We start from the raw sequence: 26,428 nt of genomic DNA, 5'->3' as shown, positions 1-26,428 counted from the left end.
TTATTATTCTCATCATTTAGAAAGGTAGCTCCATCCTGCTCTCACACTTCCAAAAGTATTTTGGAAGTAGTATATGATGGTAAGGGAAGCTATTGAAGGGAAAAATCCCCTGAATGTGACTGACCTTCAGGGGGACTCGTATTAGAAAGGTGTCAGGGCAATGAATTAGTATTAGAAAGGTAGAGAGGATACTGATTCTGAAAGTGTGGTTCCCTGGTCAGCAGCATCAGAATCACCCAGGAAGGAATTTGTTAGAAATGTAAAGCCTACTGACTCACAACTCTGCCGTGAGCTCAGCAGTCTGCGTTTTCCAGAGGATGCATGCTCAAGTTTGAGAAACATTGCTCTAGCATTTATGGAGTACAAGTACGGGGTAGACTGATCTGTTCTGTGGGTAGAGCTGTGGAGACAGGACAACTGGAGTGTCTGCCCCCATGGACCTTATTACATTTCAAAGGAACGTGTAGTAGTACTTCACGGTATACCGGACAGAGCCTATATTTATCATGCATGCCATTGAAGTTTCTGTTATCTTCTTTGGTTTCCGAAAATGACTAACAAAAGATGATTATGAGCAATTCCTTGTGCATTCCAGAACTATCCCCCTTGCCATATGTATATCCATGGTCATCGTCACCATTGGCTACGTGCTGACAAACGTGGCCTACTTTACGACCATTAGCGCGGAGGAGCTCCTGCTGTCGAATGCGGTAGCGGTGGTAAGTCCAAGTTGGGGAAATGCCAAATGGAATGTAGGTTAATGAGTTGATGTAATTTTATAGTAGTTCCTTCCAGCAAAATGGGTTTTGAAATTCAGTAATCTTTTCTTGACCTGAATGATAATGGGTATTTAAAATTTTAGAGCACACGTTAGCATATCCCATTTAACTGATGCAACTAAAATCCTATATCTCTATAGTGTTAATTTCATGTAAAACTTTTCCTCACGTACATGCTTGAAAACCCATTTCCACATACACACGTTGGATAGAAGGTGTTATTCTTCCAACATGTCTTAAAGGACAGGAACACAGTTACTGGATTTAAAAGAATGCATTTTTGGTATGCAAATTGCAATTTAATCTATACTCTTTCCTGCTTGTATTTTTCCCAAAGTACCCACTTAAGAATTTTCAAGTTATTTCTTCTAGTATATCCTTTTGAATACTAGTCATGGGATTTTATTAATTTGGGGGAATACTGAGTTATTTAAGGTTAAACAGCTATCATAGCTATAGCACTTCTCAGAATATTAAAGACACTAATATGCATTTTAACTCCCAAAGAAGTGGATACTCATAATTTTACACTTTCCAAAATTTATTAGACTTCTGGACCTTCTTTGCTCCCAAAGGTCATGTTATCGGACTGTTATACTGTGACAAATACTTCTATTTTGTATAAAAACTGAAGTGGTCAGAGAGCCTTCATTCATGACCTTGTAACAATGTGTTCTACTTTGAAGGGGGAAAGAATAGCTTCTCCTCATGAGAGGTCAGTTCCTTTGCAATCGCCACTATTCCCTCCTATCAGCAGCGTCCATGTGAACCTATGTATGAGAGACTGTGTTTAAAAAGACTTCAGCCACTCCTGTAGGTCCTGGCAGGCACCTATTTGCACAGAGCTTCCTGACATCGGTCAGTCATCTCATCTTCCCAAAGGGCTGCACTTTTTTACTTGAGCCTTATGTGGTCCATGAATTACACGGCACCAGCTGCAGCAAGGACAAGAGTCACATACACACACACACACACACACACACACACACACACACACACTGGTTTTTTGTTTTTTTTTTGAAAATACATCCTTTATGCCATGATATAAAAGGAAATGTCAGAAGTTTTGTTTATCTGTTATATTTTCTTCGGCTTGATTTCCTTGGACTTGGATTTGTATTCTAGCCTTTTTATAGGAAACCACAGAAGACATCACCAGGTAATGGAGATGGAGGAACTGATTCGATAAACAGATTCAGCTGATGTGGTTATTCTGGGAGAAAGATTTTCAGACCTCACGTAGATAAGATATAAATGACTAAGTCATCAAAAAAAATTTTTTTGCCACACTTTTATGTTGTTAATGGTGGGATTGGTATATAAAACGAGTATGTACCAGTGGGCAGAATAAAACATGCTGTTGATAGTTGCCGGTTGAGAAGTTGTCATACTTCTCAGGGTACATTTGTGCTTCGCTTTCAAGATGTGGCTTTCTAGGCTGAGGAGAGGCTATTCTGCAAAAGGATGTCTGTCTCCAGAAGCAGAACTTCTGCAGGAGCTCTTTCCAGAATCATAGAAGATTTTGGCCATAGTTGATATAGATTTCATAAATGGATCATTGCTTTTTGAAAATAGAGGAATGATGCCTCTTTAGACCTTTGCCTACATTTTTACAACAGGCAGTGAATGCCGTGGTACTTAATTTGGATTATTGTTTACAGAGTTAGTCTGACCCTAACCACTGAGAAGGATTGCAAAACATACACGTATCTCTAGGCTAATAAAATGTCATAGAGGGAGTCTGGCATAAATTGTTTCATTGTATCCCACTTCCTGGCAGAGCATTAATTTGTATGTTCTGTCTTTCACTAGACCTTTTCCGAGCGGCTATTGGGAAAGTTCTCCCTAGCAGTTCCGATATTTGTCGCCCTCTCCTGCTTTGGCTCCATGAATGGTGGTGTATTTGCTGTCTCCAGGTGAGTGAGTTCAAGCATTTCCAGAAATGCATTTCTGTTTTTGAGACTGGATGTGATAAGGATAACTTTAAAAAGAAATAGTGCCTCCACGTCTGTTGTTTTCTTAAAGGGACATGCAAGATTGAAGTCTTCCGGCAACTATCAACAGCATGTTTTATTCTGCCCATTAGAGGGCACTGCTCCCCTACCGATAGCCTAGTCTGAAGCTGGGCATGTGGGCATTTTTTTAATAGTATGTCTACAGAGTCTAACAACAGCGTTTTACTTCTGGTGATAAAATCTGTTGTTTCTCTAAAGGTGACAAGAAGAAAAGTAAAGTAAGAAACACCAGAAATCACCACCCCACTCCATCTGTGTTCCTGTTGCTTTCTTTGATGCAAAAGCCCCTGTTTGTTTTCATATGAGATTAAAACCCAATCAGATAAATGTGAATGTTAGATGTGTTCTCATCCTTAAAAATGAAGGAGCCAGTTATTGATGAGAAACATGAGTTTATTTGGGAGTAGCAGAGGAATTGCAATTTGGAACGCGCAAACAATGGCAAAATCATAGGCGAGTCCGGAGAACAAAGGAGAGAGATGTGCTTTTATAGAGGAAGGGAGATAGCTGGGAGGGTCAATTTTGATGGAAAGGCCATCGGAAGACAGTGAGAGTTCAGGGTTGTGGCTTCTCGCCAGCTGGTTATTGCTGTGCAAGGAGAAAATGCGTAGTGAATAAATTCTTCCTGTTAAGCTTCCACTTCAGGCATTCCCAACTCCATTTTAAGTGAGGTTTCCTTTATTTATGTTCTCTCTCTCTCTCTCTCTCTCTCTCTCTCTCTCTGTGTGTGTGTGTGTGTGTGTATGTGTGTTGGGTTGGATTGGATAGACAGCACACATACCATACTGGGAACCTAGAAGGAAATTCATCATCAGCTATTTATACATAGAGAGAGCTATGCTGAGTCAAATGTTGCTATTGTTTCTCCTCAGAAGAACATAATACGATGGCAGATTTTTATAAAATTCGAAGTCAGATTTCTCATGATGTTCCCTACCTTACCTGAAAAGTAAAATCTAAGTGATTTCCTAAGAAATGTCAAACCATTTGGTATGAAAATGGATGCAATTTTTTTCTCTGAGGTTTTCTGTGGTTTTCCTCCTGCAATGATCAGTTACATAGTCAACTCCACCCATTTTTCTCTCATCAGGTTGTTCTATGTTGCATCTCGAGAGGGTCACCTTCCGGAAATCCTCTCCATGATTCATGTCCGCAAGCACACTCCTCTGCCAGCTGTTATTGTTTTGGTAATACATATTAACAAGTATCTCTAGCTGCAACCTCGAGTAACAGGCTAGCAAGGATGTCACACCGGACTTCAGAGAGTGCTTACTTTCTCATTCATTGCAAAACCGGCTCTCCGTGTATCTTGGTGGAGTTTGGGAGGCAGGATGCTTTTCACTGTTTCCCTCGATCCAGTATTTCTGATGAATAGTTGATGCTTTGGTGCAATAACTGCATCACCTTTGTAGGAGTCTGTGAGGGCTCAGGGAAAAGCTTAGCTTGGCTCCTGTCATCGGCATAGGACCTCGAAGGAAAGGATGCAGAGTAATAAGTCCCAATTCCAGAATGACCCAGATGTTTCATCCGAGGGCCCCTTATATTGAAATGCACACAAAATTATAGAAAAAAAAAACACCCTGTTGCAATTCTGGACAGTGCAGTGATTCTGTGATAAAACGAGAGACATTCGAGAGCGGCCCTAGAGGAAAGGAATGAAAGCCCCAAAACTTAAAATTGAGTTGTAGAATTTTTGATGCAAAGAAGAATGTCTGTGAAAGGTGGGGTAAGGAGTATAAGTCCCCAAACACCCACTGGCAATGGTGTTGTCCCTTTGACCTACCACTTTGTAACATTTTCCTCCAATGGACTCTGCTGACCGGAGCACCATAGAATTCATCGAACATTTTTTTTTCCTGTGCATTTCATTTGTTTCCTAACGTTTCCTTGACATTTCTTTGTACACAGACCTGTCTGTGAGGAACCTGGGAGGTAGTGGTCACTCGCAGGGACAGAACGTATTAGTCCGTGAAGAGGGCTTTGGTGTTAAGCCCCTGCCATCAGTCATGCTGTCCTTGGCACGTGCTGCTGCGGGGACTTGCTGTGCTGATCGCTGCGCCACCTTCTTTCCTGCGGGCCCAAGGGTCACCCATGGCAGGCACGTGGGGTGAGGGGAGTGGGGCAGGAAAGGTCAGCGTCTGGCAGCGGGGCATGACAGAGGCACTGCAAGTGTCTGTGTTTCATGTGTGCAGAGCCATGAGCTCATCACACCCCCTCAGCAGAGCTTTCCGCAGACTTCCCAAATAGGGTGCACTTTTTATTTTTTCTTATTAGTTATTTATTAATTCTCTCAGTTTCTGGGTCTTTCCATTTTGAGTCATTGGTTATGACTTTTAAAACACAGGTTCTTCTGTTAAACCTATAAGCAACTAAAAAGCAAACATCCCGATAACATTTTTTTTCTGAACACCTGGTAGGGACGATGGCCCTCTCGTTCTGCTACTGTGTGTGAAGGGGTTTTAAGAACAGAATAGCCCTGGCCAATTGGCTCAGTGGTAGAGCGTCGGCCTGGCATGCAGGAGTCCTGGGTTCGATTCCTGGCCAGGGCACACAGGAGAAATGCCCATCTGCTTCTCCACCCCTCCCCCTCTCCTTCCTCTCTATCTCTCTCTTCCTCTCCCGCAGCCAAGGCTCCATTGGAGCAAAATTGGCCCGGGCGCTGAGGATGGCTCCATGGCCTCTGTCTCAGGTGCTAGAATGGCTCAGGTTGCAACAGAGCAATGGCCCAGATGGACATAGCATAGCCCCCTGGTGGGCATGCCGGGTGGATCCTGGTCAAGCGCATGCAGGAGTCTGTCTCTCTGCCTCCCTGCTTCTCACTTCAGAATAATATAGAAACAACAACAACAACAACAAAAAAACCCAGAATATAGAAAGGGGTTAGATTTTAATCATAATGGTAGTTTATCAGTATTAATTGGCAAAGATGATAATAATGTCTAAGAATGTTATTGTTGGTTATCACCTGTGTTCTCTCTGGCTCACCAAGCATGATTTCTGTCCCCCCTTCCCCCCCCCCCCACCAGTATCCGCTGACGGTGGTGATGCTCTTCTCTGGAGACCTCTACAGTCTTTTGAATTTCCTGAGTTTTGCCAGGTGGCTTTTTATTGGACTAGCGGTTGCTGGGCTGATTTATCTCCGGTACAAATGCCCTGATATGCATCGTCCTTTCAAGGTAACCTCAGCAGTCTTGATGGGTTTACATAAATCTTCCTCCTGCTACCTGGTCCTTCCTATGTCATAGCTGGATGATTGGGAGCCTGGGCGGGGGACACCATCCTCTGTCATAAAGCGTTTAACTCTTGCAGACAGTGCTTTCATATTGCATTGCCTTTAGCTTGCAAAAATAGTCCTTCACATTTTTGTTATGTGAGGTACTGAACTTCGTAGATTATAGTTTTGAAAGAGCTGGTGTTAACAGAGGATGTTTGTTAAGCTGGTTTTTCCATGATGTGTCCAGTGACCCAATCAATTCAAATTATGGGATACTTTGATTTGTCTTTATGCTGAATATTTGTGGACAGCCAGACTGGGAACAAGTGAAGCAGGTGCCTATAGAATTGTGTCACTCATTAAAACGAAAAAGGATGCCCCTCTACAAAATAGGCATTTTGAATATTTTAAAAAGTTGTGACTTATTACACTGCTCTTTGTCTATATTCTCCACCCCAGAGGGAATAAAAATCTAAAATAGAAAAGGAAGTAAAGCTATACTAACTTAGCACTTAATGGGAAGCACATTGACCCAAGGCGAGCATTTCCTTCTGAGGGAGCTGAAGAATGTGCTTCTCCTCCCCTTCAGCCTTGAACGTTCATAGATTGATTTGACCTGACTACTTATTTGCTTTTAAGAAATAATAGGTAAGCTTGTCAGTTACGTTGTCAGAATTTGTATCTAATTATATCCATTGCCTCATCCTGGTGACATCTTCATTAGTGGTTGAATAGGAGTTGGCCTGTTTTGTTCCTGTCGTTTCTTATTGTGACTCTCCAACAGAAAATCAATACACTCTGAGAGGATTTAACATGTAACTAGCAGCCTATGGTCTTCGCTCCACATTAAATTGGATTCTAATCATAATTATCAAAGAGTCCATCTTTTAATATCAAAACCAGAAATTATGGTGGTTCTTAACGAGTAAAGTAATGCAAACAGAACTTCTCTAAGGAAACACACTTATCCTTAGATTTTATTCTATACAAAGATTATTTTATTTAAAAAAAATGAAGGGAGTGCCCCTTTAAAGAGATTTTGCCACTAAGGAAAGGTAGGATGGTACTAGTCACCTGATCATGTGACCGACATCCTCATCTGGAGCCACCGTTTGTCCCTTGCACTGTGCGGAAGTGACTTTTTCTCCCATTGTGTTCCAGGTGCCACTGTTTATCCCAGCTTTGTTTTCCTTCACGTGTTTCTTCATGGTTGCCCTGTCCCTTTATTCGGACCCATTCAGTACGGGCATTGGCTTTGTCATCACGCTGACCGGGGTCCCTGCGTATTATCTCTTTATCATATGGGACAAGAAACCCAAATGGTTTAGAAGAATGTCAGGTAAGTCTTTTAAGCAGTTTTAGCACCTTTTCAGAGTTCGTGTTGTAGAAACTCATCTATGTGTACATGCCTCACACGCACATCTTAGCATTCAAAACTCTACGTGAGACCACTGCTAGTTTAGATATGGGATTGCATTTTAATTAAAAGTGGAAGAAGGAAAAGGTGGGGGGGGGCATGTCTAGGGCACAGCCACTGAATCCTTGAGGGCAGCGTTTAGCGGGGTTGCTTGGTCACTTCTTAGGAGACCAGCCATCTTAGGTAGGATTTTATCAGCAGTTCTGAAAATGGCCTCATTGTCCTTCTGAATCCTTTATTGACCTAATTATTCTTATTCTGGGTTGAATGCAGTTTAGTGATTCTGTATCATAACAGACTACTTGATGAGTGATAGGAGATTTGGTGGGGAGTTAGGCAGAGGCCTGTAGAGGTCTTCCACATCATGATTATATCCCCACTCTATACAATAGGCCTGGTAAGTCCCATGGGGGTCATCAGACCAGCCAGAACAAGGAAGAGAAGATGAACAGCTCTCGTTCATTAGGTGATCCTGTGTATGAGCATATATGTGCCCTTACTTAGTCTTAAAAACCCTTCTGAGCTAGGAAAATTATTATTTCTGTTTTAAAGACTTTGAGTTATAGCATGGGAGAATTTCTGTAGCTTGTTCCAAGTCATTGAGATAGTAGGTAGAAGAGCTAGAATTCAAACTCAGGCAGCTTTGTATTTTAGAAAAATCATCTTGGAGACAGGGAGGATGGATTAGAGGGAGTCGAGGCTAAAGACAGAGAATAGAGTTTGTCGATAATCCTGATGAGAACAAGGAGGGTCTGAACACAGGCCGGGCCAGCAGGGCCCCCGAGAAAGGGAAGATATTAAAGAGGACACACGCACAGAGCTTGGTGACCAGGTAAGTGGAGGAGGGTGAAAGTAAGAAGTAGTAAGAAGGGTGAAAGCCATCTGGTGAGAGCCCAGCCCTCTGTCGGGGACCTTGCTGGGTGAGCCCATTTTCTTCTGTTGTCATCTTCCAGTCCTCCGCAAGAGCCGCATGCGACGTGGTGTCAGTCCTATGCCCACGGAGGGGGGGGGGGGGGAGGGACTGGGATGCGGGAGGGGAGATTTAATTTTCGAGAATTTAAACCATTGAGCTTGGATTTGAAGTCACAGCTGCTGGACTGCAAAACCTGTGCCTTTTCCCGATTGGGGGCAGAGAGAGAGAGGCGTAAAAATCACACAGCCAGAGAAGCAGATACGTTCCTGCTGGCGAGCGTGAAAAACAACTTTTGTTCTCATTCATTTTGATTGACTTACTTTACCATAATTAATTTTTAAAAGTGTAGCAAAATGTTCAGAGAGCTTTCTGGTAAAATTGCTAATAAATAATGTCAGTGCTACTAACAACAAAATAAAAGAAAACAGCGACTTGGTGCACATATTGAGTATTCACTCTCGCGTGTACCACACGAATTCATTTAGAAGCCAGCCGTTTAAAATCGAGTTTCGTTATGATTCTTCTTTATTAGCTTTTAATTGGTATTTGATGTCTTTGGTCCTTCTTTTTGCCATTTATTTATATATACTGTCTATAATGAAGTCTGTTTCCTAACTGGCAACACTGACAGTGTTCCCCAAAGAAGTGTTACTATAAAAGTTAGGTTCTTCAAGTCTAAACCTTAAACACAGGCATCTTGATGCCTCATGGGGTATCCAATCTCTATTTCCTGTTTGATCCCATTGGTTTTCTGTAGAACATTTTCAATTACGTTTTTGCAGTTGTAGGCAAGATGATTCTGAAAAAAATTTAAATAAAAAGTCTTGTTAAATAGTATTTACCATTAGGATGGCTTTCCCCATTACCAATATTCAGGATGGGTTAATACGCATCACTGTGAGATCTGAGTCTGTCTCAAATCCTGGCCAGAGACGGTGAAAAGCCTTGAGCACCATGGAAAACCAGGGGAGTTTAAGACAAAAGAGTTGGACCACATTGAGAAGGGAGCACAGGGGAGGAACAGATTCCTTGTTTGCTCCCTATTCGTAGGTGGTTTGTTCCTCCTGTTTGTACTGAGCTGTGAAACCCTTTGCTGTTGCTAAATGTACGTATTTTGTACCTTTTTATTGTCAGTGCACACCTCCCACTATTATTTCCCATGCTTGATCTTTCTTTCTTTGTTCCCCTGCTCATGTAATTTTAAAGGTTTGGGGCTTTTTTTTTGTCCATCTCTAATGATGTTTTGAACATCTCCAAGGACTCCAAATTGAGTGTCAGCAATTTGTGAAAGTCGCAGGAGTGTAGTAGTTCCATAATGGTTATCTGGTTCTCAAAAATGTCATTTAGTCTTACCAAAGAGCGTGGCAGTTCTGCCTCTAAACTGCGGTCATTGCCCCCCTTTATCTTTATAGCTGCCTTGAAAGTCCTTTCTCCATTTTTTTTGATTTTCCTCTTAGGCAGCATTCTTGTAATAAAATAAAATAAAAAATCATAGTATTTATGGCTGTAATAGCAAGTAGTTTCCTAGCCTTTGGCCAAAACAAAACACTCACAAAACAGCAGAATCCTGAACTAGAATGTCACCTCTTCCTCCAACTGCCTTCTTGTTGTTAGAGACAAACTCTGTGTGGACTTGGAGGCCAGAGAGCCTCTGTTACAAATAGGTTGTTCAGGGATTTAATAGCAAATGGTCTTGTTGGGTAGCATTCTTGAGCCTCCATATTGTCATTTATTTTTGCCATCATGCCCTCAAATCCATTAGCCCTGTGAAACAATGATTTATCAGAGCACATCTTACTTAGGGAATTTCCATAAAAAAAAAAAATGTGAGGCAACCCAACAGCTCCCAGAAAATGATGAAAGGCTGTTTGGTCCGGACAGACAGGACATGTTCCGATCCTGAGGATGGGAGGTTCTGGGAAATTTGATGAATTTTTTCTGGCCACAGGATGCCAGTATTGAACCACATTTTGTTTGATAGCATTCCTAGGGTGAAAAGAAAACGGGCCCCTGTGGGAACAGTCGGAGACACAGAAAGCTCTTTCCTACCTTCTGGACAGAGTGCTTCATTCTTCTGGCTGTTTATTTACTTATTTACTCATAGACACGCAAGCTTTGTGCTCAAGGAAAATGGGGCCGGTACCCCAGGGACACTCAGGTGCCTGGTGAGCCTGAGATCGGCCAGGCCCCTGCAGCACTCCACGTGACTGTCGGGTCTATGAGCCATGGCCCTCTAGCCCGAGCCTGCCTGGGGTGACTGCGAGCTGGTCACTCCTGCTCAGGGCACTATATGCAGGGGACAGCTGTATTTAAACAAAATGTTTGATTACAAAGACTCCTACTGGGTGGCACCAATAGAATGATTGTATCCATCTCTGAGGACAGTGGTGAAGCAACTCCAAAGTCCTAAAAGCATCAGTGAAGGCAGTTGCCTGATGTATGGAACAGACGCTTCACAGAGCCTGCCGTGCTCCACATGACATTAGTGAAGCTTGCCTCCATTTCTCAGGGGCCCAAACCATCTCCATTGTTAGGATAAAATGACACCATTCACATGAAAATGTTCTGAGGCCTTTTTATTTTTTTTAAGGACATACTCTTATTCTTATCTTGACCTCTGGGGAAGATTGCTTTTGTGCTAGTATTTCACAACCTGTGTCTGTGGAATCGGGGATGGGACCAGGCATGGTTGGTAAATCACAGTCTGCAAAGTCAGTTGTTTCAACTGCTTTCAGGAACCCCTGCTGAATGTGAGAGGTAGAACTGAAAAATACGACAGTTTGGTCTTGTAGCTTGTAGTTACTGGAAGCATCAAATGCACACTCACTTTACTTATATAAAGAAATAGTATCATGGGCTTGATTATCCGCAGAGCCAAAGGCCTCATATGAGCACGGGTGTAGTTGAATGCCACGTGCCTGGGCTTTCCTGGGCAAGCAGGAGGCTTCCACAGGGGCTCCCTGGGCTCTACTGAGCATCCATGGCTGAAGATAACCCAGAAGAAAAAGTGGGTGTGGCTCTAGCAGCTACTCAGAGCCCAAATCAGTCACTCCACCCAAACCTCCTTACTGAGGGCGATCATCCAAATCTTGAGATTCCGAGAGAGCATAAGACAGCCCCAGGAGACATAGCACTGATTGGGCATGGAGGAGGGGAGAGGCCTGCATGTGCAGAACCAGAAGAGAAACTCTTTGGCCCCAGATGTGCTATTGACTAGATTCAAGATCTAAGCTGAACATTCAGGAAGGAGGTGGAACACTAGAAAGCAGTAGGGTCTCTAAGTTGCTCTTCCTTTGGACCAATGAGGTGTTGTGACCTGGGCAGGGCTGGTGTACCTAGAATACAAAAACACGCTTTGGAAGAGGCTTTGGCTCTGGACATGGAGGACACACACACTCACACACAGGGAAGTTATGGAGATGCGGATAGTTCAGGTACCTGCAGCAGACTTCTCCAGGGAGGACGGAAAGACTGGTGAGGATGTCAGGTTAACCCCATTGCTTTGCATTTGGCCACTGCAGATGCCTAAGACCTCTTGTTTCACCCTATCCGATGGCTCTAGCTCCTTCTCTGCCCTCATAGTAACTCTTCCTACTATTGATTGACACTTACTCTGCTACGGTTTGCTTTTCTGGGGATAATTTTACCATTTCCCTGTCCTGAAAACATGGGCTTTTACTGCTCTTCATGTTCCCTTGTGCTTTGTGTACATCTCAATGTAGAATGGGCTTTGACAAAGTATAATTTATTGAAGAAACATTGACATAGAGTGGACCATTTGCTAGAGCTGTGCTGGGGCCTGTATAATTGATGGATGGTGTAAAAATTACTCTGCTGAGGAAAACAACTGTCATAAAGCAAAGGATGAAAAAAATATACCTTTTTTAAGTGGTACTAAATATTGCTTGGAAGGGATTATTACCAGCGACAAATCATAAAAGAGGAGAAAGACTGGCTGGATGAGAGGTGAAGTAGGTCAGAAACCATTAGGAGGGAGGCTCTCGAGGCTTCAGGGCCAGAAGCAGTTGGGAGAGGTTCCGCAGGGAATGATTACAAAGAAGAGAGGTGAATGAGAACTGACGTCTTGGGGGACGAGAGTCACCGAGTTCTAGGACTGCTGAGATGAGGTGACCTTAGACATCACCTAGCCCAGTGCTTCCTACAGTTCAGTCTCTATCAGAATCACAGGATTCTGGGCCCCTCCTTCAGTTTCCGAGTCAGTAGGTCTAGGAGGGAACTTGTAAAGATGCTTTTCTGATAACTCAGCTGGTCTGCGGAATATGCTCTGAGAGCCACTGACCTAGTCCAAGTCCCTCGTTCTTCTGTTTTTAATTCATTTAATTTTACGGAGATGTAGTTGACATATAACACAGTATAAGTTTAAAGTGTCCAGTATATTCATTTGCTACATTTATAGATTGCAATATATACTATAGTAGCATTACCTAACTCCTTTGTCATGTCATGTATTTATAATTTTTTTTTGGTGTCTGTTGAGAACAGTCAAGATTTAGTCTCTGAGCAACTTTTATAATACAGTATGTTGACTGTAATCACTATGTTGTGCATTAGAGATCCAAAACTTATTTATTTACAAGTTGTAAGTTTGCACCCTTAAACAAGATCTCCCCAATTCCCCCACCGCCAACTACTGGCCATCACTGTTCTATTCTACTCTTACAAGTTTAGTTTTTTGTTTTAGATCCACATAGTATTAGTTGTTTCATATAGTTTTTGTCTTTCTCTGCCTGGCTTATCTCAGCATGTCTTCAAGGTCCATGCATGTGATTGAAAATGTCAAGGATATTTTTTTCCTTCTCTCTGATGGTTAAATAACACTGGTGAACAAAATTTTTGTTGCATCCACAAAACACTTGTTCTTACCTAATTCAAGTGTGTTGATCTTAAATCTGACATTAGTTTTTCTCTGTAAGCTACAGTTTTTTTGCAATTTCAAGATTTTAGGTTTTCATCTTATTGTAAAATTTTCATTTAGTTTAACATAATGAGTAGAATGTCTTCTTGGGCATCATCTTTATGAAAATATAATAATTTATATAATGCAGTAAATACACTAATACATTAAAAGATTGCATCAGAATTTGTCTACAGTTTCAAAATAGAACATATTAAAAACACTTATTTTAATCATAAAATTTGTGCAAAACCTGTTTAAATTCTATTCAGGCAAAAATTTGCGTTTGTAGCTCTTGCATTTGTGTACTTGTTGAGGACAATCTTGTTTGATGCTCCATCAGTAGTCTGCTCATCACTAACAGCTCCAAGATTTTGGGGAAACTTATCAAGGTGACTGTTCAGGAAGTGAATCTTAACGTTCATGTTACATCTAACGCTGCCAAAAGCCAACATTATCCTTTGAACCAGAAGTTCATAGTTTTCTGCTTTTTTTGTTGTCAAGGAAGTTCTCTGTAACTGCCACAAAAGACTGCCATGCTGCTTTCTCCTTCTTATTCATCTTCCTGGCAAATTCTTCATAACGTATGAGGGTTCAAATTTGAGGTTCATTGAATACACCTGCTCTTATCTTCTTGAAAGACAAGGCAGGAAAAGCAGAAATAATATGTTGAAAGCATTCACTTTCTATATTCAAAGCCTGAACAAACTGCTTTATTAAGCCAAGTTTGATGTGAAGTGGGGGAAAATGATCCTGTCTCAATTAACTACAGGTTCATCCACAATATTTTGCATCCCTACTTCCAGAGAGCTTCACGTTTCGGCCACTCCTTCTGTGTCCAGTGTTTCTCCCAAGCTCAGCTGTCCCACAAACACAGAAAGCAAGGATACTTCGTGAAACCTCTCTGTTGTCCTAGCAGGAAATTTACCATTTTAAGATCCACACAAATGATCCAGTTATGCTCCTCATACTTCAGAAAGTTGAGGACAATTTTTATGTCATTCTTACTAAGTCATTCAATTTAGGTTGGCTAAACTGCTGAGGGGTTAATGACTGCTTGGCATCAGAAGAAGACCCTTCAGATTCTACAACCATTTTCTCATGTATCTTATCAAAATACACTTGATCACCATGTTAACTTTCTTAGTCCTTAGAAGAAATAAAACCATTGAAAACTGGAACCGGGAGTGTCTCAGAGTGTGGGATAGGTTGTATTGCTGAAGGAATATTAGGATATGTGATCATATGCTGTTTTTTTCTTGCTGATGCCCTTTGTATGGATCAGACAGAAATAACAGTCACTGCTGTGGTCCTTAGGTTCATGCCAAAGCACGGGAATACCAAAAGGCATTTCTTTGCATTTTCCTTTTGTCCAGTCACGAAGCATTTTCTCACAATTATGACACACAATATGAAAAGCCCAATTCTTGTCTTGATCGCCAAGGGGAACTTAAAAATAGACAATATATGCACATGTCACAAATGATGAAATATTGTGCCTTTGACATTGAAGTGTGTAACAGCCACATATATAACAGAAGATATCAGGACTATTCTTACATTTATGCCTAGTTGAAGAAGCCATGATTCAATCTTAAAACACAATAAGAGGGTGTTTTTATCAGATAATAATTTTTTACATTTAAAAACTACAATTATGTAAAAGTGATGTTTGTAAAACATTAATTGCCTTGTGGTTATGTTCAATCCAAGAGTCGTTGCCCCTTAACTCCAATTTAAAAACCAACGCATGCCATTAACTGTAACAAAAATAAATTAAAATTGCATAAAAACTAGAGCATGCACCAAAAAGACAGATTTCAGATTTGGAATCAGCGATGCAGAAATATATAGAAACAATTCTAAAACCTCATGCAACAGAAAATGAAAAATAAATTGTTCTCCAGTGTAATATTCCATTGTGAGTGTGTACCACATTTTCTTTATCCATTCATTTGTTGATGGACACCTGGGTTGCTTTCAAATCTTGAACATGAGTGTGCAGATATCCCTTCGAGATACTGAGTTCAGTCCCTTTGGATACATCCTCAGGAGCAGAATTGCTGGGTCATATGATAGTTCTATTTTTGATATTTTGAGGAGCCTGGAACCTGTATACTGTTCTTCATAATGGCTGTTCCAATTTCCATCCCCACCAACAACATATAAGGGCTTTCTTTCCTTCTCATCCTGGCCAACATGTTTATCTTCTTTTTTATATATTTTATTTTTGGAAGAATATGGATTTTTTTTATTGCTCCCCTTATGGGAGTGTATAATTTGACTGTTCCAGGCCAGCAGGCCTCTAGGCTTCTTCAGTCATCGGAATCCTGCTACCCTACACCTGTCTCTCCATCCCTGGGGCAATGCCACTGACAGTGTGGACTGTAGACAAGTCTAGTCCATGAACTCCTTGGTCACAGTACCACAAATTGAGTCATACCATCTTAACATGTGTGAGGTGACATCGCATTGTGGTTTCGTTTTGCATTTTCCTGATGAACAGTGATGTTTAACACCTTTTCATATCTGTTGGCCATTTATATGTCTTATTTGGAAAAAAGCATCTATTCATGTCCTTTGCCCATTTTTTAAAAATTGGATTATTTCCTTTTTCTGCTAGTAAGTTATCTGAGTTCTTCATATCATTTTGGATGTGTGCTTTGCTAACATTTTTTCCCATTCTGTAAGTTGTACTTTCAACTTAATGTGTCCTTTGCTTTGGAAAAGCTCTTTAGTTTAATGTAGTCACATTTGTTTTAGTTTTTGTTGTCTGTGTTTGGTGACTTAAGCAAGAAGTCATTGCCTAGACCAGTGGTCCCCAACCTTTTTTGGGTCATGGACCAGTTTAATGTCAGAAAATATTTTCACGGACCAGCCTTTAGGGTGGGACAGATAAATGTATCACGTGACCGAGACAAGCATCAAGAGTGAGTCTTAGACGGAAGTAACAGAGAGAATCTGGTCTTTCTCTCTAACTGGGGGGGTGGGGTAATGCGGGAAAATGCTTCTTTTACACCCTATATCAGTGGTCCCCAACCCCTGGGCCAAGGACCAGAGCCATTTGGTACCAGTCCTCAGAGAAAGAATAAATAACTTACATTATTTCCATTTTATTTATATTTAAGTCTGAACGATGTTTTATTTTTAAAAAATGACCAGATTCCCTCTGTTACATCCATCTAAGACTCACTCTTGACGCTTATCTTGTAAGTTTGACAATTATATTTAAAAATACCAGTTTTTACGCTGGTCGCGTAATTTTATTTTGTGCATTTATTCGTCCCACCCTAAAGGCCGGTCCGTGAAAATATTTTCTGACATTAAACCCGTCCGTCCGTGGCCCAAAAAATGTTGGGGACCACTGCCCTACACAACCATCCTCGACTTTTGAGCTCCATCAGGGTTTTGCTGCTGCTTCTTTGTTGTCTAGAACTTTTCTTGAGCTACTCTCTTCAGTTTGTAGCTATTTATTGTTCTTGTTCTTTTTAAGAGGTTGATGAGCATTGGGACCCCCTGGCCCTTTATCTTGCTGACGTCACTCCTGCGTCTCTCATTTCTACAGATGAGGCAAAGGAGGTCCTGGCAGATGAGCTGCTTTGCTCAATAATACACAAAAAGTTTGAGAACGGAAGTCTTATTTTGATTCTTCTGAATTTGCTGTGGAATTTGTTGTAATCGCCTAGGTGCATAAACAACAAAGCAGTTTTAAACTGAATATGAAATGTGTTTTTAAACATTTATTCCTATCTTGATCCTGTTGTCTCAAAATATTTTCAACCCTCTGTTTCATAAACAAAAATCCTATTTTAAGAAAATATTAACGTATGCTTACTGAAAAGCCATCATGAGAAGTTTTAGAGGTGACACAGAAATTAATTGAGCATGATAGGATTCTAATGAAGTACAATATTCTTGAAAGTGCTTTATAAAATAGCAGTTGTGCGTTCTCAGTATTTAACCCCAAATAAATCACATTTTTCTGATTTTCAAGCATTTCTGATTCCTGTGCATTTGTAATTTTTCTTTGTTATTTCTTTGTAGGCAGAATAACCAGAACATTACAAATATTACTGGAAGTTATACCAGAAGAAGACTGTCATAAATTATAAACTATGCACTTGAAATCTTGGCCATCTATCCTTGGCTTTGTTTCTGACCCAAGGGTTGAAGCAAAATTGGACGTTCACTTTATTTTATGAAAATCTGGAGGATTACAACTTTGGTGATGGACTAAAGAAATCAGCTATTTATATTCATATCTTTTAGTGTATTCAGACTGGTTTCTAAGAAATTTAGTTATAACTCTGTGTAGTTATGGAACGTTGATATGCAACTATACCATGAGTACACATTGATTCTTGAGTCCTTGCTGCCTAGCTGTTGAGGTTAGGGGAAGCCTAGCTGTCAGGGAATGGATAGTTGCTTCAGTGGTCTTTCTCTGTAGCATGTCTTACCATGGCTAAGAACCTTCAAATTGAAGACTGGGGTGTTTTCTGTATATATGGGTTTTGTATAAAACAATTTTTACATATTATAGATGACCATACTGTGAAAGTGTTTTCTATTTTTCTAGAGAAAGGAAAGAAAAAATAAAAAGCATACATCATCAGTATGGACAGAGGAGAGAAAGAAATGTGTTTTACATCGCCATTGCCTGGCTTTCCCTTTGATACCAACTCAGACATCACTCATCTTTTAAGAGATGATACCCAGGGCATTCTAAACAAAAGGCAGAGGGGATGTACCTAATTTTAATGAGTATGAACATTAAACAAGAAAGTCTAGAAGCTATGTTTATGAGAGAAATTTAGGAGTTATGTTTAAGTAAAAATCCTTGAGAATGTATTATGTTGGGATTTTTTTTTTTCATTCACTATCCGGAAGCTTCATGGCTATGTGACGTTTTATTTTCACATTGGCTTATCTGATCAGGAAAGGATGTAACACCTTTCTCGGCAAAGCCAGAATCAGTTAGGTATAAAATCCTCTTAAGCACAATCACCTGTTTCATAAATAATTTACCCTTGATAAATATATCCAAATATATGCATTTTCAATTCTTCAAATTATAGTATCAACAGAAGACAGAAATCACCAAGAAAGAAAATGCCCCAAATATTATACCCAACACTGTAATCATGTCTATATGCAATGATAGCAATTCTGAACAATTTTTTTTCCATTTCATAGTTATTTTTACATGGTGATGAATTTTGACAGGTTGTACATTTCCTTTATGCATTTTATAGTCTGTTAAAATATCTCTTTGGATAAAGCTGTCCAGCTCAATTAGAAAAAGACATATATTTACATAAAAATTGAGGAAGGAATGTCACTGCTAAATAAGATTCACAACTTATGTTTCTAAAAATTTTCCACTTCTATATCTAGGCTTTGTCAGTAATTTCCTCACTTTAATTACCATTGGACTTGCAAAAGCGATAACTGATAAATTCACTAAAGGAAGTAGAAACTGTATATGCATGTGTGTATATTCAGACAGGTGTTATGCTAGCTTTAGAAAATGATGTGCATTTTTCTAATGAGAGTAATCATGATGAACTCTGTTAACTATTATTTATAAACTTCTAAGGTTAAGTAGTTTCTAATAGCCAGATTATGTTTTATCCTTTAGTAATTTTGTCCATTTGAAAATAAGGATTTTTGAAAGAATTAGACTAATTAAAACCATTAAGGGAAGATGTGGAGCTCACAGACAATTGACCAAAGAGGTAATGATAATTTATAATCTGAGGCAATGCCAATTCATAAATTTCAATTTTTGTTTTTGATAACATTTAGTATATATGAAAGGTTGACATTTCTCAGCCAAACCCTAGTATTTACATCTCTAAGTGAAATCATTAAGGTTTTTTGTTTTTCTCTTGCCACTGTGTTTCAAAATTTGACCTGTTATCTTTACTTCCTATATATACATTTATCCATATTGTTGCCAGAGATATAAATAGGTTTCCTTTATATTCTTCTTTTTTGCCATATAGGCCAATATAATCTAACCCAGAAAACTCTTCTTGACTTTTTTGTGTAATGGGAAAGAAAGGGTAATGTCTCACGAGAGGTTTGTATGGTTCTTGATGATTCCTGAGGCTTATGTCGGCAGATGGGCCCCAGCATTTTACTTACTTGCCTGTTTTAGGTTATCATTTCTCTTTTATTTTATTTTATTTAAAGATTTCATTTGTTCATTTTGGAGAGTACAGAGAAAGAGAGAGAGAGGAAAGAGAGAGAGGAGAGGAGGGGAGAGGGGAGAGAGAGAGAGAGAGAGAGAGAGAGAGAGGGAGAGAGAGAGAGAAGGGAGTAGGAGCAGGAAGCATCAACTCTCATATGTGCCTTGACCAGGCAAGCCCAGGGTTTTGAACTGGAGACCTCAGCATTCCAGGTTGATGCTTTATCCACTGCTCCACCACAGTTCAGGCTTATTTCTCTTTAAATATATCATTGTACAGACTAAGTAGAATACATATTCATTATTCTTTCCATCATTATCAAAATGATTTTTCATTATTAAGTTTCTAATACCATTGTAAGACCATTTTAACCAGATAGAAAAATCAGTGAGTAATTTTTAAAAAAGGGATGGAGATTAAGTTACACTTTACCTTATGTTTAGGATACACCATGACAAGACACAGGGTTTCTCTAGTCGGGGAATCAATATTCATAATTGTTATTTGTGTCCTAGAAAAGATGGCCAACTCCAGACCAAACATAAATGGTAGGTTGTATGCACACACACATGCTATGTGCTTGGACTGTAACTCTCTAAACCCCGCTGGCACAAAATTAGGACACATTATTAGGATGTGTTATATGTGCATGACAGTTTCTCTAACACTACATTGACACAAATTTTCAGATTGTCTTATGCACTTGGTAAAACTGTTTCCCCAATTGCTATTTGATATAGCAACAGATGGTTAACATGACTATAGTTACATCCCTCAACAGAATTCTTCATGAAGTGTCATTGATCTTCAGGAGACTCATTATTTTATCTCTATTTGCATGATATCCTCAAGATGGGAGGGAGTCTTGATTTGTATTTATACAATTACCAATATTCTTAGTGCAAAACTACCACTTAGGTTTACCTCCTTGGTAGTCTCCCCACCCTTTCTCTTTTACCATTGGCTTTCAAATATTACTGGAGGATGGTTACAGTCTCCAAATAGTTATCCTTCACACATGTGTATTTCAGCTATGCAGATCAAGAGCATATTTATAGAATCAAGAACCATCTTACCAGTTTTATAGATAAGAATCCTCTCAAGAAACTGGAGCATTAGGCATCTGAACACCATACAAAAATGGATGCACTGGTTTCAAAGTGAACATACTTTTTTTTCCCTCGACATATACACTACTGATTTTTATTGAAGTGTGATTTTCAAGTGAATTAATTTATTGGTCAGAAGACTTGCTTGCTGAATCCTTATTACCTCTTGTTGAAGCCTCCAGAGGCCATGCTGAAAGCTCGAGGAAAGCTAAAGACTAACGCCCAGTTATTTCCTGCAGCAGCGACTGTATTTTGAGCACCCTGTGCAGTGGGGATGTTACAGCTGTAACGGTGGTGTTGAGTGGGCTGACTTGCCTGAGGATGGTGAAGTCAGACCTCACTTGTTCCTACTGCTGCTTCGGCGCATGCTCAGAAGCATATTCATCTCAATGGGTAGCAATGCAATGTGGTTCCCTGGGTCTAAGTTCAAACTGTCTGATTTGAAAGGATCTGAGTTCCATTTCCCTTAGCATTTCTCCAAATTTTCATGTAGTCAATAATGTAATATAAAAATATTACATTTAAATAGAAAAAATAGTTTGGAGAAGTAAAAGAGATTGTTTCCTTGAATGTATGCTTATAACAGAATAGAATTGATCTATATTAAACTACTGTGTATATTCACAATTTTAAACACTACCGCATAGCACTTCTTAATCATGCCAAAGCAAAAAAACTATGTGTGTATGTATATATACAACTACAGTTATCACACAAACCAGAAGAATCCTCCCCAAATTTTAAGTAGTCTCGGATTATTTTGATCCTTTCCTTGGAGAAACAGTTTCCCTAATAGTTTTCTCTTGTGAAGGTATTACTACTGCCATAAATCTAGAGCTAAACTATTAATACTTACATTTGAAAACCAAGATCTTCTTTTCATATCGTCCGTGTTCAGAGAATGGCATATTCCTTAACTCTTTTAGGCAATTTAAATTGATTGCAGCACAATAGTAATGAGTTTACAGTGGTGCTTCCCAACTATTTTGAGAATCTGCAAACATGAGCATCAGAGGCACTAAGAATATATAGCTTAGAACCATGAAATCGAGCGCTTCCTCTCTACGCCAAACTGGTGAACACACATGTAGTTGGGTCTTACTGTTGTTAAATGCTGGCTACCTGTGGTTTAGCATAAGCATAAGTCGGAGGAAGGCAAGTCACATGGCTGCCTGGACTGAATGCTTGGAGAACTGAATTTGTCCCACCCTTCTGACAAATTTTTGACTCAAGATTTTACAGAGCTTGGTTTTCGCTTATAGTGTGGATGAGAAGGTAGTGATGCACTGGTAGAGAAGGTCTTTAGTTACTGACTCAGAATTCATCTCATGATGAATCTTTCATGTTGTTGTTTTTTTATAGTAGGTATATCCGTATTCACTTTATAAAAATGGGCTTAGTGAGCTTTGTGTTAAAACTTGACTTAGCAACACTAACTTCTTTTTCAGTTATCTAGGGGTAGAAAAATGTGCATGTGTGTTGGTATGTTCATATTAACATATCACTAGGTACCTTATATGAATGTATGGAAATGCCTTTTATATTCTGTGTCAAGCATCACTGATTTGCACCAATGGAATCAATTTAGCCCAGTGGGAAAGCGGTTACTCTGGAGGGTTGTGCTGGCAGCCATCTCTCTGATCTGTGATTACAATATGATTTATAGACCAGCTATACCCCTTAACTTGGGTCTGGAAAGCATTTGCTGTGACCTTGTACCATTCCCCTAATGGAGGTGGCAGGGCCACGGTGGATTTGGCCTGGTGATCTAAAATACAGGAACAGAGAGATCTAGCTGAGGAGGAGCAAGCCTCTGTGTCCTAAAAGGTCCTCATCTGTGGTGGGTTTCTTCACTTTGGTGTTGTGACGGTGAAACTTGGTAAAGGGGAGTGTGTGTATTTCATACAGATTTTGCACAATGTCTTGCACTGATAAATTCCTAAAGAGCAAAACTCCTTTTCAGCACCTACATTCCAATCATATCTGGAGTACTAAGATATTGATCTATGAAAATATAAATGGTGCAGAGGGACTTTCATTTGTGGATGGTGTTGTATTTCTTGGGGTTCTCTGGCACTGATGCCTCTACCGGCATGGGATATGTGAAATAAAATGGATTTTTATACAGCTTAATGATTTCCTTCTGGGGAGAGTTCTGGTGCAGAAATCACACTGCCAGATGGTGTTTATGGGCTATTTGTGTAAGTGGTAAGATACTATGAAATAAGTGTGATTTCATCTGGTGGAAACTCTTGATACATATGTTTTTGTACAGAATAAAGTTTAGTGCAATATGATGGCACTCGATTTTGCATTGAATTTAATTTTAATTGTGTTTATGTATATGTATACTTGTCATGCTTCTAACTGTTTCAACTTTTGTATATATATTTGTACATATTTTTACTTGGAAATATTTGAATTGGAAATTAAACATTTGATACTTTATATAATAGAAGTTATGTTTTGATTTTCTTAATTTAAGTCACTGTACATTTCATTCAATTAAAGGTTTGGGTTTTAATGATCAGATTTATCTACCATTGATTCTGTGAATTAGTTGGTGTCACCCTCTTATCATCAATTTCCTGTACTTAAAACTGAAAGTTGTGGCAGATTCAGTAAACACTGTAGATACTTTTCTTCCTCATGACCTACAACCATCTGTCCCCTGGTCCAAAATATCTAGCAATTTCTTTCTTCTGTTTCCACTTGTCCTAGTTCAGTCTTCTTATTTCTTGCCTCTGAACAAAAGTCTCATCTCTTGTCTACCTCTCATTCAGCTGTCACATGTTTCTCCAGAATGTTCATTCTGAAACAGAAATGCTATAAAAATTGTTAATGGTTTCACATTACTTTTCCTGGATAGATAAAACCCAAGCTCCTTCGTATAACACAGGGCTTTCCATACCCACCACCTTTCTCCTGCTACAAACAACTTCTTCTACAATCTCTCCAGCCATAGCAAATGTCTTTTTCTTTTTAGTAGTTTAACAAAGAACAGATGCTATTATTTTATTTGACACACTGCAGTTTCCTACAGAAAAACTCCTCCCCCCATTCCCATCTCCTTCTCTCATATCTCAAAATTCTACCCAGCATTCGAGATGGAATTCAAAAGTCACGACTTCCAGACACTTTCCCCAATCTGGTTCAGGACCTGACTCCAGAACCCCTTCATGATCTGGGGCACATCATTCTATATACCTGTTGGCCATTGGTATATCTTTTTGAAAAATGTCGATTCAGGTCCTCTGCCCATTGTTAAAATAAATTTTAATGGATTTTTTATTCTGTAAAGTTATATGAGTTCTTTATATGTTTTAGATATTAACCCCTTATCCTATGTATGGATTGCAAGTATTTTCTCCTATTCCACACATGGCGTTTTCATTCTGTTGATTGTTTGTTTTACTGTTCAGAAGCTTGTCGCATGTGTTTATTTAATTTTCTTTTGTTGCTTTTGTTTTTAGTGTCATCTACCAAAAAAACATTGCCAAGACCAATGTCAAGGTTTTTCTCTATTTTCTTCTAGAATTGTTATGGTTTCAGTTTTTACATTTGAGTCTTTAATCTATGTTAAATTATTTTTGGTGAATTGTGGGTATTATAAGGGTTCAGTTTCATTCTTTGCATATGGATATCCAGTGTTTCTATCAGCATTTACTGAAGACTTTTCTTTTTTCCAATGAATATTCTAGATCCCCTTGTTAAATAGTAGTTTACCATATATGTGTGTGTGTGTGTGCATTTATCTCTGAGCACTTGATTCTATCCCATTGGTCTGTGTGTCTGTTTCTATGCCAGTACCATACTGTTTATCACTAGAGCTTTGTAATACACTATAAAATCAGGAAGTGTAATACCTCCAGCTTTGTTCTTCTTTCTCAAGATTGCCTTGGCTGTTTGGGATCTTTTGTGCTTCCATAAATTTTAGGATTATTTTTTTTATTTTTGTAACAAATGTTGTTGAGATTTTAATATGGATTGCATTGAATTTCACTTGAGGTCATACGAACATTTTAACAGTGTTAGTTCTTCTGACCCATGATCATGGGATATCTTTTCATTTATTTGTGCCTTCTTCAGTTTCTTTTATCATTGTCTTATAGTTTGCAGTGCATGGGTCTTTCACCTCCTTTGTTAAATTTATTCATATTTCACTGTTATTTGAAGCTATTGTGAATAGGACTGCTTTTCTATTATTTTCAGATAGTTTGTTGTTAGTATACAGAAACAATTTTTGTATGTTGATTTTGCATTCTGCAACTTTAGTGAATTTATTTATTAGATCAAATAGTATTTTTGCAGAGTATCTAAAGTATACTAAGAATATGATTATGTCATCTGCAAACAAAGGCAATTTTACTTCTTTTCTGATTTGGATTCCTTTTTTACTTCTGTTTCTTGCCTAATTACTCTGGCTGAAACTTTGTTGAATTCAGCTATGTTGAATAGAGTGGAGGGATTGGGAACTCTTGATTAGTCCAGATCTTAGAGGAAAAGCTTTCAAACTCAATTATTTTAGTTCTGGGTTTGTCATGGATCACCTTTATTATGTTGAGGTATGTTCCAATTTGTTGAGAGTGTTTGTATAATAAAAGGATGCTCTATATTGTCAAATGCTTTTTCTGCACCTATTGAGATCATATGATTTCTATCTTTCATTCTATTTGTATGTTATATCATACTCATTAATTTGTGTATATTGTCCCATATTTGCATCCCAGGAATAAATCCCACTTGGTCATTGTATGTAACCTTTTTAATGTGCTGCTCAATTTAGTTTGCTAGTGTTTTATTGAGAGATGACAAATCTTTCTTCATTAGGCTGAGCTCCCCAGCCAGATTGTGTCACTGGCTGGACGCTGTATTTAGCCTGGGCTGAGGGCTGGGCTCCATAATTGGAGAGTCAGCTGGCTGTGCTCCACTGTTGAGTGAGGTCCCTGGCTGGAATCCTGGGTGGAGCAGGGCTGTCAACTGTACCTTATATTTGGGTGTGGCTGGAGGCTGTGCTTCGTGATTGGGCAGGGTTGCTGTCCAGGCTTCCTGGATGGGCGTGGCTGGAGGCAGTGCTCCTGACTGGGCAAGGTGGCTAGCTGGGCTCTTTGCCTGGAAGAGGCCACTGGCTCTGTTCTGCAGTTGGGAAATATTGTAGGCTCAGGCTCCAGGGCTGCCTGGGATCACTGGGCTCCCTTGCAGATGGGGGGGGGGGGTTATGCTCTGCAGTTGGGCAGGTGTGCTGGCTTGGCTCTCTGCCTGAGCAAGGCTGGAGGATGGGCTCCTCAGCTTCCCAGGTTCTCTGGCCAGGCTTGCTGGGAAGGTAGGGCTGGAGCCCATGTCCAGCAGTTGAGTGGAGCTGCCGACTTGCTTCCCTGTCTGGGTGTGGTTGTAGAATGCGCTCTGCCACTGGGTCAGCCTGCTGGTTGTGTATCCAAACTGGGAAGAACTGCCAACCAAGCTCCCTGGTCAGACAGGGCCACTGGCTGGCTTGGGTCTACAGATGGGCAGAGCTGGTGTCTGGGATCTGCGGTTAGTTGCCATTGCCAGTACGAACGCAGTCAGCCAAGATCTGCACACATGTTACCATGAGCCCTGTTCTTCTCCCCCATCTCTAACTGATCCCCCCTACGGATCTCTGAGAGGCAAGACCTAAGTGTCTTTCCTGAAAGCTTCTTGGACTGTGCGGAAGCTGGGCGTCTACCTCTGGCTCTCCTTTATCTATTGGAGAAATTATAGCCAGAAGGACCCATAGGTGTGGCATTGCCCTGCCTGAAGGAGGAGAGATACAGTCCAAGTGAAACCATCCCTTTTATCCTACTATGCAGTTTTTATTGGTTTTTGTTTCTCAAGGTGGGTGCCTTAGCCTCCCCCC

The 26,428-nt window shown here is 39.9% G+C and overlaps 1 protein-coding gene across 1 annotated transcript in view; it reads left to right on the top strand.

The window, feature by feature from the left end:
* Positions 1–20,337, top strand: part of SLC7A11 (solute carrier family 7 member 11) — a 74,926-nt gene extending 54,589 nt beyond the window's left edge. Inside the window, exons 7-12 of the mRNA XM_066385231.1 lie at positions 596–719; positions 2,592–2,695; positions 3,885–3,981; positions 5,821–5,970; positions 7,170–7,347; positions 17,298–20,337. Coding sequence (XP_066241328.1) covers positions 596–719; positions 2,592–2,695; positions 3,885–3,981; positions 5,821–5,970; positions 7,170–7,347; positions 17,298–17,365 — 721 coding nt within the window. The 3' untranslated portion in view covers positions 17,366–20,337. The remainder of the gene's footprint in view (positions 1–595; positions 720–2,591; positions 2,696–3,884; positions 3,982–5,820; positions 5,971–7,169; positions 7,348–17,297) is intronic.
* The last annotated feature ends 6,091 nt before the right edge of the window (positions 20,338–26,428 follow it).

This window comes from Saccopteryx leptura, chromosome 1, assembly GCF_036850995.1.
Source record: "Saccopteryx leptura isolate mSacLep1 chromosome 1, mSacLep1_pri_phased_curated, whole genome shotgun sequence".
NCBI lineage: Eukaryota > Metazoa > Chordata > Mammalia > Chiroptera > Emballonuridae > Saccopteryx > Saccopteryx leptura.
This window is presented reverse-complemented; position numbering and strand designations above follow the sequence as displayed.